This window comes from Biomphalaria glabrata, chromosome 18, assembly GCF_947242115.1.
Source record: "Biomphalaria glabrata chromosome 18, xgBioGlab47.1, whole genome shotgun sequence".
Classification (NCBI taxonomy): domain Eukaryota; kingdom Metazoa; phylum Mollusca; class Gastropoda; family Planorbidae; genus Biomphalaria; species Biomphalaria glabrata.
Window position 1 is genome coordinate 21,409,874 of NC_074728.1, and position 21,941 is coordinate 21,431,814.

Consider the following 21,941-nt stretch of genomic DNA (forward strand, 5'->3'; position numbering starts at 1 on the left):
CTACACAGCAGTGCTGAACAACTGAAGAGAACAGCGCATTATTCCTCCTTGGTACAGACTGCTAAAAAGCTGGCTTGAAGTGCATAGACTTTATTAGCGGCCCCCGAAAGGGGAAAAGACGTTATTAAGTTTTTTGCGAAATGTCTGTCCGTCTGTCCGTCTGACCGTCTGTTCGTCTGTCCGTCCGTCCCGTTTAGATCTCGTAAACTACAAAAGATATTGAAAATCCGACATCACAATATTTTAGACCATTCAAAGTTTTGATGCAACGGCTACTTTTTTTTTTCTGAAAGCGAAAAATCTAATTTTTAAAATCAGTTATGCAAGCAGTTTTTTAAAGATAAAAATTAATTAATTAATTAATTAATATGCATTATAAGTTAGAATAAATTTAAAACGAATAGTATTCTTATAAACTTCATTATCCTGAACTTTTATTTATTGCGGAATAATTTTTTTTTTTTTTTGAGGATTCGAATAAGAGATTGAGCCTTTTCAAAACAATTAGATCAATTATAAGACATTAGTTAGGCCAGGGGAGGCGCGGTAAAGCGCTTGGCTTCCGAACCGGGGATCCCGGGTTCGAATCCTGATGAAGACTGGGATTTTTAACTTTGGGCGCCTCTGAGTCCACTCAGGTCTAATAGGTACCTGACATTAGTTGGGGAAAAGTAAAGGCGTTTGGTCGTTGTGCTGGCTACATGACACCCTCGTTAACCGTAGGCCACAAAAACAGATGAACTTTACATCATCTGCCCTATAGACCACAAGGTCTGAAAGGGGAACTAGTTAGGCCAGGTTCACATCTAAATGTACATTCACTTTCACCTATCCTTTGATCTGCGGGACCGTTGGGGCACTTCACAAGATCTGTTAACCTTCTTTCTCCATTCTTATCTCTCATTTGTCTTTGATATAATTTCATTCGGATGTTCTTTCTGAAAATATTGAAGCCTGCCTGGGTGGACCACTTCGGGGGCCGATTTTGAGTTTGTGTTTCCACCACACAAACTGTCTTTTGTAATTTTGTTTTCTTCAATCTAGTATTCCTTGACAATTACATTACAAACTCTTTTCCTTGACATTACATGTCGATAGTGCCTACAGCTATTCGCTCAGCTTAACGAGTGTCATAGTGAAGGCTTAGTGAAAGCCTTTTATCCCTTAACAAACGAGTCATGTGATATTGGGAGGAATATCGCCGCAAAAAAAATAAATAAACCCACTCAGGTCGTTACAGAAAAATAATGTAAAAGTTGTTTCCCTTTCAGACCTAGTGATCTATAAGGCAGATGATGTTAAAGTCAAAGGTTAACGCGCATGGTGTTATGTAGCCAGCACAACGACCAACCGCCTATACTTTTCCCGACTTAAGTCAGGTTCCCAATAGAGCTGGGCGCCCTAAACATCTCGAAATTCAAAATTCCAGTCATCACTGAAATACAACCCAAAGACGACATATTAGTAAGCCAAGTGCCCAACCACTCAGCCATCAAGCCCAACTTCTCTTTGAAATTGAATATATATATATATATATATATATATATATATATATATATATATATATATATTATATATATATATATATATATATATATATATATATATTTCTTTATACTATAAAGTTGAATGTGAGGTGTATGTATGTTACTTATAGACATCAAAACCGCTTGACCAATCTTGATAAAACTTGGCAGGAATGTTTCTTAGGTACCAACTTAGACCGTAGTGTATGTATTGTAGCCCTAAAACAAACTTAAGACCCTAAAAAAAAAAAGTTGCCCGTAATGAATCACTTACTAAAAATTAATTCGTTTAATTGTTTACTTTATAATGATTCCCATCCCTAGATCTAAAACTCTGATTCAACTCTAAGATGATAAAACTTCTCTTAGCACAGATAGTTTTATACTTTAACACATGAAAATACTAATTATAGTCCATTCATTTCATATTTTGATCAAATAAACATTCATATTTGGTTTTCTAAAGCATTTTTAATAGACTGCATTCGTTTACGAAAGCTGCGAAGCCGAGTTGAGATAGGCCTAGATCTACATTCATTCATGAATCGCGTACTAAAAATTATTTCGTTTAATTGTTCACTTTATAATCCCATTCATTTAACAAAGCTATCGATCTTTTCGTTTTTAATAGATATGAATGTATCGGCTTCGGGTAAATCCATTTTCGCAAAACTAATTTTATTTTCGTAGCGAAAGAGAAATAACTTGAAAGGATCATTAGCTAAGTTTAATATACATCTAAATCCAATCCACTACATTAGTAAACACAAACTTAGACCCGCAGGCCGCGGGTAATGCCAGGCTAGTATATATATATATATATATAAGATAATAAAGTCAGGCCTACCTAAAGACATATCTTTCATAGTAGGCGTAGGATAATCGCACTTTTCTATTTCACTCCAACAATTGCCAGCGATAACTCCTATTGGATTTAGTGCGGCAATTTTTGTTCCTTCGGGGAAAAAGTTTTTTTTTTTGTATTAGAGAAACATTCAAATCAGACACATCGTATCTCTTTTATTTTAAAATTAATATTTTCAAGCGTCTTTCCAAGACATAGGTTTTTAAGCTTCTAGCGTTACATCAGCTTCCAATTACAATTACAGCTGGATTCTTCTCTAGTGGTCCATGTACTTCTATAAAAGATTGGAATCAAACCCAACTTTTAAAAGTTCGGGTTCGGTTCCGTTCGGTCAGAGGAGTATAGTTCGGGGTTGGTTCGTTTTACATGTTTCGGATGTTCCTTCAGAGTTGAAGATAGTTTACTTCCTAGTCCAACCTCCCGCAGGACGACGGGGGATGGGAGCGGGCAGGGTTTGAACCCTCGACCGTCGATAAATCCGAACGACAGTCCAGCGCGCAAACCGCACGACCAGGCAGCCATCGTTTCCCATCTCTACTTCTATTTAGTTGTGAAAGTTGGACACTGGACACTAAAGCTGAATGAAGAATCCAAGCCCTTGTGAGTAAAAGCTACAGAGCACTGCTGGGTATCAGAAACCAGGAAAAGAAGACTAATAAGTCTTCACTTTTACAAGTCAATTCTGTTTTGGCGAGACTCAATATTTTGAAGATACGAAACTTAGTTTGGTCCTGTTGTAAAAGACATGACTCAGTGTCAAAAGTCATCTCACAGGTACAGTTCAGAAGCATGAAGAAATTGGACGTCCAAAGAAAAGCTGACTGGACAACGTAAAAGACCTGACCGGCCACTTTCTTGATATCCCACTACAAACAGCTGCTGACCGGAACACGTGGAGATATTTGTTTTAAAGGTTGGGGTGGCCAAACTATGAAAATGCGTTAAAAGTGGCACATTGGACAATAACAAGTGGCGCATTTCAACCCGACAAAAAAAAAAAAAAAAGAAAACTAAGAAAAAGTATGCCTATTCGCAAATAATAAAACAAACCGTTATCTAGAAAAAAAAAAGTTCCACAGGAATTTAATTGACTAGATTGACTGAAATGTTTATAAAACTAATCAGACCCAAAAAAACAAATCGAGAACACGTTGATTGAATATAGGCGTTAGCATTCGTACGCTATTTGGGTAATAAATTGCTCCTTCTTTTGTTAGCCTTGGACATTTTTTTATGTTACTTATTTAAGCTTTTTGTCACTAGGAAAAAAAAAAAAAAAAAAAGATAATTTGCAGACGGCAAAAGGAAATCTTTATCGACCACCGGCGGACAATGGTACTTATGCTTGCCCTGGATGAAGCTAAATATGTAGGTCACAATTTGGGCTGCGTTGGCACGGTCAATACTGCAATCCTTATTAATCTTAGGAATCGAAGACGAGCACTATTATTGTTAGTATTATTATTTTCTCAAAGGCATGCATTCACTGTAAAAAAAATTGAGAAATCTTAAAGCCGTTTTCAAGAATCTCGTCCAGGCATGTTTTGGTTTCCTTTTATATAAGGAATTAGCAAGCTGAATAGAGGAATTATAGTAAACTTTATTTCACCTATCCTTCTTAGTTCTAATCAGTCGATACACTTTACACACATAATGTTTAACATCAAGGTTCTATAAAAAAAAAAAAATTACCAGTAAGATTGCCAGTGTAGCTTTCCAAACAGAAAGAGATTGTAACTGCCTTCATACTGTAGAAACCGAATAAAAAAAAATAAAAAACACTTTTTTAAAAAGAAATTACCTACTTTAAAAAACTTATAGGGCGATATTTTGTTCTTAATAAATAACGAATGTTTGATTGCAAAACAGTGAAACTTTTTGTACTTCGATATCTCTCCCCCCCCCCCCACCACACCCTCGAGAAATAATTTCTAGTTAATCAAATGTATTGATCTAAAGCATTTTATAATATTCCTATTGACATAACTTTAGCTCTAGACTAACAAGACGGGTAAAACACTTTTTTGACGGTCATAGTTTTTCAAGTGGAAAAATAATAATTAATTTAAACTTGGCTAGAGATCTAGATTCTAGATCATAGAGTCTAGGTCTAGAACATATACTTAGATATATATTATATCTAGACTGGACATGGAGATCTTTAAACACTACACAAAATGTCGTGAATTTTGTTTTTAAAGTTGAAACAAGGAGTTGTTTTGTAGAGTAGTACTAAAAAGTATGGCATCTGTTTTTTTTTTCAACTCTAACCTATGTAACATATAATCGAAGCAGGACGTTTTGGCGCCGCCGTTTTGGCGCGAAGGTCGTTTTGGCGCGAGCCGTTTTAGCGACGGGACGTTTTTTGCGCGAAATACATTTTGTACGTTTATTGTATTATTTCTTTTAAAAGAATTATTCATATCTATGTTTTGCATGAGTGTTTGTGTTAAGACATATTTTTCACGTACTAAATGTAAATGTGTGTTTGTGTTTCACATCATTTTCTTTAATAAACATTTTGGCTTGTGTATGTGTGTTTATTAAGAGGCACACTTTTATTTCAAACAAGTTTTTTAAGATATTACTTTAAAATTTAAAAAAAAAATGAAACGATGATAAACTAAAAATTGATGCAATTATTTTTTTACATTAACATTGGTTTATTTAATGACTGTATGATATCTCCAGCTATACATACCAAACACTTGCTAATAAAACTATTCGCTGAATGGTGTTAGAATTCATACTATACATACAATATTATGGTTGAGTGAAATAAACATTGTTATAAAAGATACGTGCTTATTAAATTATCGTCAAATGATATCTCGCGCCAAAACGTCCCGTCGCCAAAACGGCGGCGCCAAAACGGCGGCGCCAAAACGTCACGTACCGACATATAATTTAATTTTCAGATCTAGATCTGGAAACTGAACATAAAAAAATGAGAGTACTCTCGTCTCATAATTATTATTTTGAAATTGTTAGATACATAATCTAGAGAGATCTAAAGTAACCAATCTATTTAAATGTACATAAGATGATTTAAATCAACAGACACGAATTATTTCGACCTATGATTTCTGAAACATGATCTCAATGGAAACAAACAGGGAATGGCTTTGTTTCATATAATTGCGTAAATATATAGTTCTGTGATTATTAGCCCATTCTAAAGAAAATCCGATAAATCATCGTCATTCTTTTGGGTTTCTCATGGAACATAGGGCCTGAACAAAAAACACGCCACTCTCCACGGTCTCTTGCTAGTTTTTTTAATGGCTTCCCAGCTCCTCACGGATCTCTCGGCTTCATCTAGTACACTGCGTCGCCATGTTCTTTTTGGTGGTCCCTGTGGGCTCTACTCTATGGCCTGCCCTGCTCTGTTGCTGGTATCTTTTCTAATGGTGTGACCAATCCGTCTCCACTTCCTCTCTAGATCTAAAAAGTGTTTCGTACATAAAAATCTATATATATAGGTCTGTGAATAGATCAATCGTGGAGAATTTGTTTCCGATTTCCAGTCTAGATATGATATATAAAATTCATGGTCTAGAGCAGGGGTTCTCAACCTATGGGTCGCGACCGCCTTGGGGGTCGATGGACGATTTGCCAGAAGTCGCCTAAGACCAACGTCATTGGAATTATTCAATAAAATAATACGAATAAAAAAAGATGGCGTAGTCATCCGTAGTGTACCGTTATTATGCGATAACTGAGTCTAATTAAAAGTTGCTTCAATTTTATTAAAGTTTATAAGCTTTCTTTTTACATAAATCTAATAATCGATTGCATCTAGATTCTAGCTCTGGCTACATCTAAATCAGAACTTTATTTAGATCAAGTGTTAAATTTAGATGTCCATATAATGAATGTACCATTATATAATCGCAAAATGACACATTTCTTGCTGGTCGGATTAAAAAAGGCGTAAGTTCTAGCAGCTGCTGTGTTACGGATTCGATACCCGAATTGACTGAAAAGGTTATTTCGTTTTTGAAATGAACATGTTATTATATTCGAAGTTTAATAACGGAGACATTGTCTTCTTTAAAAAACACATTTTAAATTTTTTTTTTGTTAACTCTTTCTCTCCTAACTGACGATACCAACGTTGATTCCACCAGAATGTGGTAAATACTTACGGAGAGAAAGAGTTAAAAGTATATTTGTTATGCTGTTTCTTGTTTACTAGATACCTTTGGAGATGTACAGAGCCGTGGAAGGGATGATTGCACGGGGTAGTGCACTTCAGTTCTATCCAGGCCTGCTGATCTTTTATAGTCATTATGAAAAGGAAAGCATGCTGGCTGCGGACACAAGTATAGGAGATGGTCGTATTAGTCTTAGGCGGAAATATACATGAAATAAGTCTTGAATTTTTTTTTAAAAGCTTTACAGTCATCTCCTTTTTACTTATTCATTTTTCGTTCTGTCTCCATTCACCATATTTCTCATTCATAATCATGCTCATCCTTTGAGTGAGGGCTTGAGAGGCTCAAATCCTGAAATGCTAAAAGCCCTGGACAGAAGCCCTGCTGTATTGCGTAGTGCATGCATGTAACCATACAGGCAGAGAATTTTGTTTCCTAGACCTGTCGAGACGGAGATCAGCAAGTCAGGGGCAGTCGAAAAGAATATGAGACGCAATTTCCTCTACTTCCCCGCGGCGGGGGCACCGTGAATCAAAATTTGGCCATAGCCGTGAGAAATTTGAGCCAACAGGACAGTGGTCTGTCCTGCAATGTGCTATAATGGCTTGCTTAGGCCTGGGCAGCCTCCACCACGGGGATGTGCGGTCAGGGTGCCTCATGCTCTCCCAGACTCCACTGGCTTTTTGGGAATTGTCCCAGAACTCAAACCACTTTTCCATTTCTGTTTTCCATTTTTTTTTCGTGGATTAAACCCTGCCCATAGAGTGGCTGAATTAACATGTCGTTGATCAATGTATAGAACAATGTTAATGTCTAAACTGGTTTCCCTACTCGCTGTAGGGGAAAATCCTAGTCTCCACCTAATGAAATAACCCATATATCCACCTAATGAAATAACCAATATTTCTCATTTTCTTTCTCTCTATTTCGCTAAAAAAAATAAAAAAATAATCTCTTTCTTCCATTGTCTCACGATTTAGTTCACCCATTTCTTAATATTATTTATTTCCTTCTTTCCTACTACACTGTTACTGATCTCACTTTTTTTTTATCATCATTTCTCTTCGTTCTCTCTCTCTCTCTCTCTCTCTCTCTCTCAGACACAAAAATCAAGCCAGTCACAACGAACGCGGGCGCAGCTTTTGGTTTCAATGTTGAGAGATGTCACGGATGAATGTGTGTATAATCTATTTTTACATTCTTTCTGCGCAAACGACCGGAAGTGTGTTTTGTTGTCAGAGGTTGAGCAGCAGAGAGATAGACCAGCGTGTGTGATATGCTGTAAAGCTGATTAAAGTTTATGTGTTTGATCTAGTGATTTAATTGTTTTATTTCGTTAACTAGAACTGAACCAGGGACACCTAGAGACGTATCGAGACCTATGGTAGATGCCATCGAGTTATTATTATAAATAGAATAGGAAAGCTGTGACAATAGATATGTCAATTCATTTGACATGAGCTATTTTAAAAATGAGTACGCTCTTCTGTCTAGCAGAGAGGTTCTCAACCTGTGGCTAGAGAGATCCTTGGAGAAGTGCTGGGGTGGCGAGTGGGGCTAGTGCCCCATGCCCAGCGCCTTAGGGGAGAGGGGGGGGGGCCCGCGATAGTAGATTTCCTTGTCACCTTCAGCATCGCAGTCCAGATCAGTTCTCATTAACTCTTTCTCTCCTAACCGACGATACCAACGTTGTTTCCATCAGAATATGGTAAATAATTACGGAGAGAAAGAGTTAATTAGGATTTGTTACTCAATATTTTGGAAGCTTTCCCAAGCATCTATAGGATATCATTTACCATGCGAGTTCGTAGCATGGTATTTTACGTTTCAAGTACCTTTCAGTCTTATGACCTGTCGATTCAACGAGGTTATCACTTTTAGACAGTTCGCCTTGGCATCAATGAAAACAAGTAGCAGATGTGACCAATTAACATTTTTTTTTATTTCGAAAATAAACGACATCCAATCGGATTTAAATAGGACAATGCGAAGGGATCAAGTTTGAAACGGTGGTGAGTTTCTTTTTTTTGTTCGACGTGAAAGAGTCATAGGTCATTTATATATGGCTCCTTTTGTCTCGAAAGGAAATGGATGCGCCCAAATGAGTCACTGGTTTTGGCTTAATCTTGAGACGGGGCAGAATCTGGTGTGGCTAATCAATGCCACAATTCGTACATGTGTATGCCTCTGATATAGGGCTTGCAGACAGGGCAGCTTTCTTTTTTTTCCTCTTGATTAAAGCCGCTTCAATTCTTTTGTTCTCAGCAAGGGTTGTCCCAGCACGCACAGTCTGTCTCCATGCACTCCGGTCTTTGGCTATGTTTTCCCACATACTTTCGCTGATGCCTGAGGCTCTCATGTCTCGCTTGCAGACATCTCTATATGTTAGTCTTGGGCGGCCCTTGGGTCTGACTCCTTCCACAAGCTCAGCATATAAGATATCTTTCGGGATTCTACCATCTGGCATGCGGGTGACATGTCCGAGCCAGCGTAATCTTCTTTGTGTCAGAAGAGCATACATGCTGTTCATATTGGCCAATCTCAAAACTTCCTGATTGGAGTAATTGTCAGTAACCTAGACTTAGACATCGAGCTGACAAAAAGGATAGGAAAAGCTACCACAGCATTGGCAAAACTCTCCAAGCGCGTCTGGGAAAATGGTAAATTGACCACAGCGACCAAAATCCTAGTCTACAACGCCTGTGTTGTGAGCACTCTCCTTTATGGCAGTGAAAGCTGGTCAACATACATGTACCAAGAGCACAGATTGAATAGTTTCCACTTGCGCTGCCTGAGACGCATAATGGGCATCTCTTGGAGGTACCATGTCTCCAATCAGGAAGGTCATTTATAGTGTTGTAACATACATTCAACTTTTGAAAAATTAATTTTCTAAATGACAATTCACAAAGAAATAAAGTGTTTTATGGGCTTTTGAAGGGGGCGTATGTTCCGAGGAATTGAAATCTCCGCGGTATTTAATGTCTTATACGTATAATACTTTTGGATACGAACAGTACCACAGGACATCCCCTAGCACTTTCATCTCTTAAGAAGCAATTTCTTATTCTCTAAATAACCTTTACATGCTAACTGTTTCTGACGTCACGACCTATCACGGGCACCGAGCTATTGGTCTACAGAGGTTGCGGAGTCGCAGGTCAGTGTTGAGGCTTATTATAACGATTGGTCTAGATTAAACAGGTGGAGAGAGACAGTGACCAAGAACGCTATGGACAGTGAAAGTACATGGGTCTCAGCTCAGGAAGAAAAACGCACAATCCGAAAAACGGCCAGCTCCTCTACCACCGAAGCAAAAGCCACCTTAACCTGCGCTATCTGTGGACGGGAGTGTCTCTCCAAAATAGGGCTCCACAGCCACATGAGGAAGTGTGCTCTGAGATGAACCATAGTCGTTCTACGACTGAAGGAGGCCAATGGTGGTCTAGATTGAACCAGTTAATGTTATTCCGACCAATCAGCATCCAGAAAGTTTAGCGATGACGCTCTCATTTTTTTCCCCCAAATTGCCTACAGTGCATATACATCGGGTGGCGGGCGTATTTTTTGCATTAATTATTTTCAAGACCCGTGGAATATCTCCTCCGCAAAAGTCAGATCTGCGAACGTCAGAGGACAACTGTAGCGCCTATCGTACACCTTGTTCTTAAAGAAAATCAATTTGGCTTCGACATTCGGGCTGCGCATCGGGAGAGACAATACATAATACTATTAATAGTGCAAAAGCGACAAGCCAGGAAAGTTCCGTGACTGAATTCGTCTTTGACCCGTCTAAGCAACTTTTCAGTTCTCTTCTGAAATTAATACTTACTTACCGACTACAGCTTAGCAGAAATTATTTTTGTCTAGTTTGCTGATTTTTCATGCCAAATGTTTATGAATCAATAGTTACGACGTTTATACATTTTAAAAGGCGAAATATTTCATGCAGAGCAATTACAATACAGTAATTATCTAATTATTTTAAAAGGTCAACGGTAGGCTTACAGTAGCTACGTAAGGTGCTATGTAGCTAATGTAAGGCCTACAGCGTTGGAGGAGGGTGAGGTACAGTATATATATATATATGCTTAAGGCCCCAAATATGACACTTGCCAATGGAATCGCGCTCTGCTAAGGCCGCCTCTGATTGGGGGGTTGAATGATCATTTGCCAGGGATTGCCCATCATTGGCATTGACCTCCTTCAGTCGTAGAACGACTATGGTTCATTTCAGAGCAAGTGAGATGAAAGCCTGGGCATTGTTTATGGTCGGAACGATGTCGCCCACACAGCAGTTCCCCCCTCTCCGCGCAGCTGATGTGACCAAAGGAACGGAGTATCCAATACAGTTTGGGATCAGTAGCGCCGCAGGATCTGCCAGGCTGTAGCACGGTGTGCCACAGTCTGCATAAGGGTCACCAGCTCCCGACTTTTCCTCAGGGTTGTCTCCCGAAGCCTTTCCCGTGTTTGGGTATAGCCACAGGGCAGCGGAGGTTTGGATTCAGAGTTTTCCTTCTCCTAGATGGGTAGCCAACCAAGGCTAACGGGCCCCTCCTGCCCGAAGCTTACTGGTTTAGGCGCCAGTTGCTCGCCTTTGCCCCTTCTCCTGTCTGTGGAAACGGTTCCGCCAGGCTCAGTAACTGAGCCACACGTGAAGGCCAGGAGTTGGACTGGTTGTCAGAGGCTATTTGAGACGCAAGCCATTGGAAGCACTTTGTAGGTAATGATGGGCTTTGCCATCAGAAATTTGTGTTTTTTTTTGTGGGAGGGGGGCTATTTTTCTTTTTTTTTCCGCTTCAGAATCTTTGTAACCCTCACATTGGTACTATAGCTGTTACACATTTATATTTTTTTGGTATAGGAAGAAAGGTAGACTTCTCAAATTTTATCAACAAATTATGAAATTATCGTCAAGCATCAATTAGAATAAAATAAATCTAAAAAAACGGACAGATTTCCAGAGGGTGCAGAGAGCATTTTGAGAGCATTTTAGTAAAGGTAAACATTGTTTATTAAAGTTTTGTAGGACATTGACCCATACACACATACAAACAAAACAAACAAACAAAAAATGGTTCGTATTTCATGTTTCAAAGTGTGTGTGTGTGTGTGTGCGTGTGAGCTTACACATTTACTTTAGCGTAACGATGATGTAGCTTCTGCCCCACGACTGCACAGGCAACGCTTGAAAAGATGCCGTGCTGGTTAGATTAGCTTCATCGATCACTAAGACTGATACAATTATTGGATTTTGGCTTTTGATCAAAAAAGGTTCCATTAGCCCTGGCGCTCTTTGGATGTAATTTTTTCTAAAAATTATACAAGATTATAATGCTTTAAAAGAATTATGAATAAATTGAAAATTTACATTATTTGTGTTGTAACGTGGATGGAAAATAGAGAGAGAGAGAGAGAAAGCGAGAGAGAGAGAGAGAGAAAGAGTGAACATAAAATATAAGAGTAAAAAAAAGAAAGGCAGAGAGATAGTGTTGGAGGATGGAGAGAGAAAATAAGAAAGAGAGAGGAGGGAGAGAGAGAGAAGATTGAAGACAGAAATATGAGGGGAACGAAATTGAAGAGATGGAGAAGTAGATAGAAATAGAAGAAAAAGAAGACGAATACAGGGTACAGTGAGAGAGAATAGACTAGATAGAAATAGAGAGAGAGAGAGAGAGAGAGTCATATTAAGACAGATCTAGAAATTGAGAGAGGTAGCAATGAGAAAGAGTACTGGAGAGGGTTAGAACGAGAGAGCGAAAGAATCAGCGGGGAAGGGTGAATGAGAGTGAGGGGAAAAAAAGGAGAGGTAGAAAGAGGTATAGTCGAAAATTGGAGAGTAAGACTCAATAAAAGAAAGAGAGAGAGAGAGAGAGAGAGAACTAAAACATTAAACTGAGCATATTTTTTTGGCAAACAAAGTTTCTCCTCAAAGAGAAAGGTGAAAGAGAATAGAAGAGGAGAAACAGCGCCCCCAACCCTTTTTTTTTTTGTATACTCACACATCCCGCAGGTTAAAGATTAGAAAGAGTGAGAAGGACATGGAGAAAGGGGCACAGTGGGAGAAAGACAAAAACAAAAAACAAAAAAAAAAACAAAAAAAAAAAAAAAGTGAGAGAAAGGGAGATAACCATAAAAAACAATTAAAAAGTACACGTTCAAAGGTAGCGAACTTGTTACTCACTCGTTATACCCAAGTATATTTATAGTTTCAGTATGTAGATTGTTTTGCCCGATATACGTAACAGCTACCTGTCTACTATCGAAGGATACATCTACCTAGAGACGGTATAAATATATACATATACACACACACACATATATATATATATATTATGGGCATACTACGAAAGGGAAATAATTCAGGAATATCCATTAAAGTTCAGCGTGTTCGAGAGGCCAAGTGCGCTTGAACTTGGCTTGGCTACCTAGAAGGGGGCTCGAGGTTCGACACCCGACTCGGGCAGAGTTGCGTTTACTGAGCACCTAAAGGCAGCTAGGAAAACCAACTCCTAGATACCCCCCTAAACCTCCCACCCCCCCCGCAACTGGTCCACAAATGAGATTGGACCAAAGCGCTCTGAGCATGCTATAAGCATGAAAGTGGCGCTATATAAAAGCTATAAACATATATTCTCTTGCTTAAATATAATTAAAAGTAAAGCAAGAAGCCAACTAACAAATGAAAATTTATAGTCGTGTGTGAAACTAAAAACAACAAGTGATGAGCCTAATGTATGCAGACTTTCTAAGACCAAAGCCATTGCTCCCACCAAATTTGTAAAGCCATCGCTCACACCAAATTTGTAAAGCCATCACTTCCACCAAATTTGTAAAGCCATCGCTCACACCAAATTTGTAATGCCATCGCTCCCACCAAATGTGTTTACCTGATATTATTGTCATTGGTATAAATGTTGATGTCTGGTATGTGTAAAAGTTCTATAAATACAATCTGATTGTTGTGAAAAATACTATTTATATAAAAAATAAATAAATTTTGTTTCTTATTTCTTTTCTTTCTTTTTATAAAAACGTTGTTTATGCGAGCGATATTTATTGTTAGGAAGAAAATTTTTTAATTTTTTGCTCTTCAGACTAGAAAAAGTTGCCGACCCCTGCCTTAGGCCACTGCAACCTATGCGCCGTAGTGGGCCCCCTCGCTTTGATAGGATCCGCTTATCCATATCCAGACTGGGCCCCGCGTAATCAGTTTTGCATAGGGCCCCGCAATCGTTAGGGCCGGCCCTGTATATAGATAGATAGATAGATAGATAGATAGATAGATAGATATAGATAGATAGATAGATAGATAGATAGATAGATAGATAGATAGATAGATAGATAGATAGATAGATAGACAGACAGATAGATCGATAGATAGATAGATAGATAGATAGATAGATAGATAGATAGATAGATAGATGATAGATAGATAGATTAGCTTACTCTAGTTATTTGCTGTACTGTTGATGTGACACACAGGCTTATGAATGAGCTTCTCTGTAGGTAGCTTACGTTCGGAATCGTTATTAAAAACCAAGTACCACTATGATGGATCTGTAGTCCACTATCACCTGTATCACCTTTTGAACGGAACCATGCCAAACATAAATGGATATACAATTTATATATATATATATAGTTGAACAATGATAGGTTTTAGTTAGAGAGAGAGAGAGAGAGAGAGAGAGAGAGAGAGAGTTACACATAAAACAGGCCAGCGTGCTGCAAGCGTTGAAGTTTGACGACGGAAGGAACTTCATAAAAGTGCAGACTTGATTATATATTGCTCCTTCTGTCTGGGAAGACAATGGATGCGCCCAGTGGCTTTGGTTGCGTCTTGAGATGGGGCAGAATCTTGAGTGACTGATCAAGCCAATTCTGGAGCGACAGAGTTTGCCACAGGTCGTGCATATATATGCATGTACCCTAGGGTTTAGGGCAGGGCAGCTTTCTTTTTCTCTCTTGGCTGACGCAGCTTCGTTTCTTTTGCACTCGGTGCAGTTCGTACCAGCATGTTTCTTCTGTCTCCATGTTTGGTCGATGCCGTGACTCTCTTGTCTCTTTAGGTTAGTCTTGGGCGGGTCTTGGGTCTGACTCCCTTTGCAAGCTCAGCGTATATGAAATCTTTAGGGATTCTTCCATTTGGCATGCGAGTGACATGACCAAGACCTGATTAGCCCACGCGAATATCACACCCTCGTGATATGGTCCTGTGATCGTCTAGACTCTAGGCTCATAACAGTGAAGCTCAACCTAATTCGACCTGCGGGCAATTTTTATTTCCGACACTCGTGTCGCGGGTCACACCAACAAAAAGGTACACAAATTAAATGACAATAACCTGAAACAGTTTGACTAGATGCATACTCTATGCAAACATGTGCACTAATTAATGAGTAATTTCAAGTTGTTGTTTTTTTTTGTATGCGTTAGACGGTTAGAACCTGAAACAATTTGATTGTAGACCTATGGTGCACCCGTTCACACTTATTAATAAGTTATTTAAAGTTTATATTATTTGTATGCGTTAGAAAACGGCTTCCTTTATCTACTTAAAATATGAGCAGCATTGTAGCTAGCTGTATCCCCCGACGTATTTTCTTGTCTCTTTTGGATCCTCTAGTCTCTACACGTTGTTGTTTTTTTTTTGTTTTAAATAAAGTTCCCATTTCAGATCATGTGATGTAAAGGGCAGATGATGTAAAGGTCATCTGTTTCTGTAGCCCACGGTTTACGAGGGTGTCATGTGGCCAGCATAACGATCAACTGCCCTCACTTTCCCCAGCTAATGTAAGGTACCCATTGGAGCTGTGTGGACTCAATCCCGAAATTATAAATCCCAGTCTTCACCTGGATTCGATCTCGGGACCCCGGTTGAGAAGCCAAACGCTTTACCGCTCAGCCATAGCGCCGTGGTTTAGCAATCTTTGATTTGCGTTTCAAATCACGAATGCCTTTATATTTGTTTTATAATTCTTTGTTTAAATTGTTTTTGTTAAACAGCCATACATTCTTTATAAAAACAAATATCTTGGCTTATTATCAAGTTCTACAAGTAAAGACCCCGTTCCCTTATCCTGGTAGATTCTACACCCAGAGTCCCATTCCATTAACTCATCAATGCACTATTGTTAAAGGTCATGGTACAAATCCATCAGAGAAAAAGTGATTTAGAAAAAAAAAAAAGGGGGGGGGGGTTTCTACACTTTGTGCCGACGTTTCAGTGGGTCGGAACAACTGCTCTGTAAAGAACTGGCGACAAGATGGTGGCGTTTCGAATACTTTCGATAAGTATTTCGAGGATACTATTTAAAGAGAGAGAGAAATGTTTGAGTCAAGAGAATTCAGTACAGCAAGTTAGTTCGGTAAAGTGAGTGATGCCGGCCCAGTATAGCCCAGGGTGAGGCAGAGAGTTAAGTAAAGTTTTACTACAGCGTTAACACGTTTTGTGCTGCCAATTGTGCAGTGTTGGCTGTTAGGTTAGTAAGACTCGATAAAGAATCACGCAATTTTGAGCCATAGTTGTCGAGTTCTAGAGTTGTGTCATATAGTTCAGTGTTTGCACGAAGGGGGCCAGGTGGCTAAGTGGTTAAGCGCTTCGAATTCATGATGCGGCTGCAGTTTAGTTCATGGTCGGAAACATCATACACTTTTTAGATTCTAACATAGGTTGCCTGGCTGTGTGGTATGCGCTCTGCACTGTCGTTCGATGGTGGCATTAGTCCCGGGTTCCAATCCTACTCGCCACTCCTGTGGGAGATTTGGGCTAGGATGTAAAAATCTGCAACTGTAATGGAACGTAACGTAAAAAAAAATATAGACATTATGAAATGGGGAGGGTCACGGTGGCTGAGTGGTTAAACACTTAAATTCCGAACCTGAAGTTCTGGGTTCGAATCTCAGTGAAGACTGAAATTTGACATTTCGGGATTTTTTTTTTGTGGCGCCTCTGAGTCCACCCAACTCTAATGGGTACCTGACTTAAGTTGGGAAAAGTAAAGGCGGTTGGTCGTTGTACTACCACATGATACCCTTGTTAACCGTTGGTTAAAGAAACATCAACTACCCCATAGAACACTTAATTGCGAAAGACGTCTCTCTACATTGTCGAAATCTGATGTAACTGTGTTGTAATGGGTGCAAACTGCGTGTAGATAATTTTTTATATGATGCAAATTTTCTTCCCTGACACGTGATTAAGATAAAAGTGTCAACATTCATTTTACACATATTAGAACTAAAGAAAATTAGATTCAAACTCCAGACCTGTGGCTAATACTTACCATACTTTACCAGACATGAAAGAGACCACGCGCATAATAAATAACACATCTCGTTGTGTAATGACCGGCCTAGCTTTGGCAACATTGTCAGACAATTCTGTATAAAAATCAACCACTAATAGATCTACATAGATTGAACCAACTTCTAGTCTAAGCCAAGTGATTATTCTACAAATTCTATGATCAAAAAGATCTAGATCTATTGTGCAGATAAAAAATTATGGACACAAAATAAAATACAACTAAGATTAGTTTAAGAGAGTGACTTCCTCTTTAAATGTGCTCTTAGAAGATTCTGGGTTCTAGGATATGTGTGTATTCGTAATCAATTTTTGTCTGGCTGGTGCTTGTCTGTTCGTATAGACAGAATGAAAAAGGGATAAATAGAGAGCTTCGCTGGTGTGGAGGGCTTCTAACATATATGAAAGTAGGACAGGCCTTACAGATTGCAGGGCCAAATTTAATAGATGCTTTTGAGGCCCCTTTTCTAAATGTTTTTAACAAAACAACGAGCACTATTAATTACATCATTATATCACCATTTATTATAATAATGGAAATGTCTTTGATTCCGAAGATAAAGGATAAAATGACGATGCAGACCCTGTTCAGACCTATATATTTTCCCGCATCTCGTGCAGACAAAGCCGTTGTCCGCTGGCGGTCTATTTAAGCTTTCTTTCCGTCTTATGCGCATGTCATCAATAATGGCTTTTGTTTGAGTCTCAAATGTGTCTCCCTCACCCTTTGTGAGAGCTCTCCAACAGACTTTTTCAGAGGCCATCGACTGGCAGTTACTTTCCTCTATGCCAGTGAGGGCGAAATGGCTCCTGTGTTGATCTTGACAACGCTTACGAGGAAATCCCCTGTTACGCCGTGGTCCTTTAAGCTCGCCAAAGAAGACCGCCTTTGGCATGCGGTCGTCTCCCATGCGGGATGAGTGTCTGACCCAGCCCAGCTGTCGAATGGTGATTAGTGCTTCTATACGGTCCACACCGTCAGAACATAGTTATTTGTAATGTAGTCTTGCCAGCAAATGGCATAGTGAAGCGATAGCTTCTTTGATGGAAGCGTATGGGCAGCCTTAATTGCCTTCGTTTGAGCTCCCAGGTTCAGATCCATACAAAAGTGTGGCGAGAACCGCTGCTTTATAGTTATTGATTTTTACTGACAGGTGAAGAGACCTATTCCGCAATAATCTCAGTCTGAGGTGACCAAAGCGCTTTGGCCTTTGCGAGACAGTTATTAACATTAATTTTACAACATGCATAGGAAGCGACTCTAACGCGGGTTGTTCTACATCTTTAAAAAGTCAAGACTGATAGTGATATGCTAACTGGGAAACGTGGTCGAGAGGCTAAGAACGCTTGAACTTGGCTTATCTTGGCTACTTACGAGGTTCGACACCCGACACAAGCAGAGTTGTGTTAATTCTCCAAGATACCCTCTCTCCCAACTTGTCTTACAAATGATATCGGACCAAAGCGCTCTGAGCATGCTGTACGCATAAAGGTAGCGTTATATATAAGCTCTAATTTATTTTTATTTGGAAAAACTTTTACAACCTGAAAAGCCATAAAAAAAAATGTAAATAGGAAATCTCTCTATGGAAATGTAATTACGCCAATTTGTTACCTTAGCTTTTTGTTAATGTTCATTACCTTAGCTCTTTGTTAATGTTCATTTTTTGTAAGTCTCTGTTTGTATCTAGTAGTAAACTTTGATCAGCGTAATCAACAACCACTAAATCTAACCCATAGTCTATATATATATCTATAGTCCATGGGCGAAGCCAGGGGGGGCTTCTTGGGGTTCAAACCCCCCCCCCCCCGAAATGTAATCCCCCCACTGGGGGGGGGCGGAATTAAGTGACTGATTTTTGCTTTCATATTGTTTATTTTAGGTGAGATTTTAATACTAAATCATCACTTACCACAGCACAGCCGAGGCAGTTTTGAGTTAAAAACCCTCTACCAGGGGGTTTTGAGTTTAAATCCCCCTACCAGGGGGTTTTGAGATTTAAAAAAACCCTATCAGGGGGTTTTGAGATACAAATCCCTCTACCAGGGGGCTTTGAGTTTAAAACCCCCTACAGGGGGTTTTGAATTTTAAACCCCCTACCAAAGGTTTTTGCAGTTAAATCCCTCTCTTCTATAAAACAAAACAAAAAAAATTGCAAACAACAATCCCCAAATTCCAACAGCACAGTTGAGGAAGATTTTGATTTTAAAACCCCCTCCAAAATTTACGATAAACCCAATCTTCAATATAAAAAAAGCAAATTACACACTCAAAATTCTATGAGCGTAGCCAAAGGGGTTTTAACCCCCCCCCCCCTCCAGTTGGGGTTTGAAGCTAAAAAGTACCTCTTCAATATAAAAAAAAGCGAATTACACACTATAAAATCTATGAACGTAGCCAAAGGGGTTTTGAGTTTCAATCCCCCTCCTCCAGATGGCTTTTTCTTTAAAGTTTAAAACCCCTCCAGATGGTTTTGAGTTTAAAATTCCCATACAGAGCGTTTAGAGTTGAAAACCTCTCTCTTCAATATTATTTTAAAGCAAACTACAGTCACCAAATTCTAAGATCGTAGCTAAATGGGGTTTTGAATTAAAAACAAAACAAAAAAACTCCAGAGATTTCTTAGTTTAAAACCCCTCAACAGATGATTTGACGAAAAAACTTTCCTTTTCGATATAAAATCTAAAGCGAAATACAGGCATGTAATTCCAAGAGCGTAGTCAAGAAAGGTTACAAATTTCTACCAGTGGCTTGGGCTCCATTAATAAAGTGTGAATTGAAAATCATTAAATGTGTCTCAACAAAGATGGCTAAGACAGATTTTAGGAGTCAGTCATAGAGATCGGGTCTAAATCAAAGAAATCATATGCCGAACTGGGAGTTGAATCCTTAGTAAGGTTGTGACAGAGCGTCGCATGAGGTTTTGCGGGACATGTTCTCATACAAAATGAATTACGCAAAATAAGAGTTGCGGAAACAGCTTGCCGGAAAATGCGCCGAACGGCGCGAGAGGGTCTAAGTCAGTAAGAATGGCACATTAGGTTTTTGAAATAAAACTTTTTAATAGCAAGATAATGCACTGTAGATACCTCAGAATATGCATTTTGTTGGCTTTCAATACCAGAAATAGTGCTCGGCGGCGGGGCTTCGCCCCGCGCTGGGGGAGCGCTGCGAACTCCACCAGACCCCCTTGCTAGCAAAGGAGGGGAGTCTACAATAAACAATAAACGTCTTCCGAAAGGGTCAGAATGTAATAAAGATTAATTATGTACACACACATATATATATATATATAATTTTTTTCTGCGGGGGGGGGGGGATCCCTCCCCCCAAAACCCTGCCTAAAAAAAATCCTGGCTACGCCCATGATATAGTCTATGATCTAACCCAAGCCTGCATTGAAAGTATAATTGACTTTTTCTCTCCTAATTAACGATACCGTCGTTGATTGGACCTTATTAAATTAAGATATTTTCTGGTTTTATAAACTTTAATTTGTGTTATATAAAAAGAGCATGCATCCTCCTACAGTTATATACCAAAAGTAACATTTTCTGAAACAAACAAAACTGTTATTGAAGTGTAATGATAACAGGGTTGAATGTACAAATGTGAAAAATGAATAATTCAGTCAGACCGTGGAAAAATAATTACGGAGATGAAGAGTTGAATCTATCCATTGACACAGTAAGATAATGATAGTCCAAATCTAGATTTTAAATTTGATTTAATATAAAGAAAAATAGATTTTATTTTAGATAAATTAGATCTTAGGTCAATAGTTGACATAAATATAATTTAGATCTAGATCTATATATCATATGTCGAATTTTCTCTTTTTTATATCTAGATCTATATGGTAAATAAAGGCGCCCTAAAACTAAAAAAAAATCAAGATTTAGATTTATATTTAGATTCATCTCGAATAAGATAAGAAGTCCCATACGTATCTAGATTGTTATAACTCTGCCTTGCGCACCCGCCATCCAGGCTAGAACAGAGGTGCGCACTGTCATAGGATAGACTGGAAAGGATGTCAACATTAGAAAGAAGAACGATTTCCGCCCATGGAGAGAGCCAATATGGAGAGATTGTGCCTAAGATAGATGTTGCTGTGTGTACCTGTGATGTCGTGTAAATAAACGTCTATGTCTCGTTGAGTTGCCTCACTTAAGTTATTACAATATGTTAGTATAGTCGTATTTGTGAATGGACATGGATCAGGGGCGGACTGGGTGTCAAAATCGGCCCAGGCATTTGAAATTGGCCCCCACAAAACATGCTATCTGATGGGGATCAAATTATACACATTCTCAAAATTATAATGCCAAGTTTGATAAAGTGACGAAAACTGTGTTTACGTAATACTAGTAGGAATGCTTGCATGGTTAGCTGTTGAATAATTCCATTCATGATTTTTTAAAAGTATTTAATAATACTAAATGACACTTGAAATGGGATTTTTTTATATCGTGGAAAAAATGCTACCGTATTGGCCTTGATATTCACAGACAAGGCTCTTTAAGATCCCCCATCAGCGTGCTATTCCATTGTGTACAAATACATAACTCACAGCACATCCAAAGTAAGGTTGTTTAAGTAAAAAGGTGAATATTCTCAAGAGATTTAAGTCAAGTCGGTATCGAAAGTCTACGTAAATGTTTAGTTTGGAGAAGTTTAATAAAGAAGATAGAAAGAACACAAATGTTTCTTCAGTGTGTTGTCAAGTTATTTATACATTTCTCTGACAAGATGATTCTGTTTGTGCCCGTGTTAATATAAGAAAAAAAATACAGACTATATAGAAAGGAAATAATAAACAATAGAGAAACAGCCATCACACCGGACTCATGTGTTACTTCAAGAATACAACAAGATGGGCTCATCTGCTCTGTAATTTGTAGGGAATGTTAAGAACTTTTACTTAATTTATTACTATAGTCTTAGTATTAAAAGTAAGTGAACTAAAAAAGGTCGACACCTTTTTAATTAACAATTCAAATTGAAAATTCAACTATGCCGAGATTAAACTTAATGATGCAAACAACACGGAAGATTATGAAGTGTTAAATAACATGTTTAA

The 21,941-nt window shown here is 38.6% G+C and overlaps 1 protein-coding gene across 2 annotated transcripts in view; it reads right to left on the reverse strand.

Moving 5' to 3' along the window:
- Positions 1-17,086, reverse strand: part of LOC106076834 (uncharacterized) — a 65,721-nt gene extending 48,635 nt beyond the window's left edge. For both annotated transcript variants that reach the window (XM_056017704.1, XM_056017705.1), the window contains exons 1-7: positions 16,838-17,086; positions 13,998-14,134; positions 12,733-12,827; positions 11,687-11,860; positions 6,594-6,704; positions 4,084-4,139; positions 2,374-2,481 (exon numbers count right to left, since the gene is read on the reverse strand). In XM_056017704.1, the coding sequence (XP_055873679.1) occupies positions 2,374-2,481; positions 4,084-4,139; positions 6,594-6,704; positions 11,687-11,860; positions 12,733-12,827; positions 13,998-14,134; positions 16,838-16,922 (766 nt within the window). In that variant the 5' untranslated portion in view covers positions 16,923-17,086. The remainder of the gene's footprint in view (positions 1-2,373; positions 2,482-4,083; positions 4,140-6,593; positions 6,705-11,686; positions 11,861-12,732; positions 12,828-13,997; positions 14,135-16,837) is intronic.
- Positions 17,087-21,941: the final 4,855 nt, after the last annotated feature.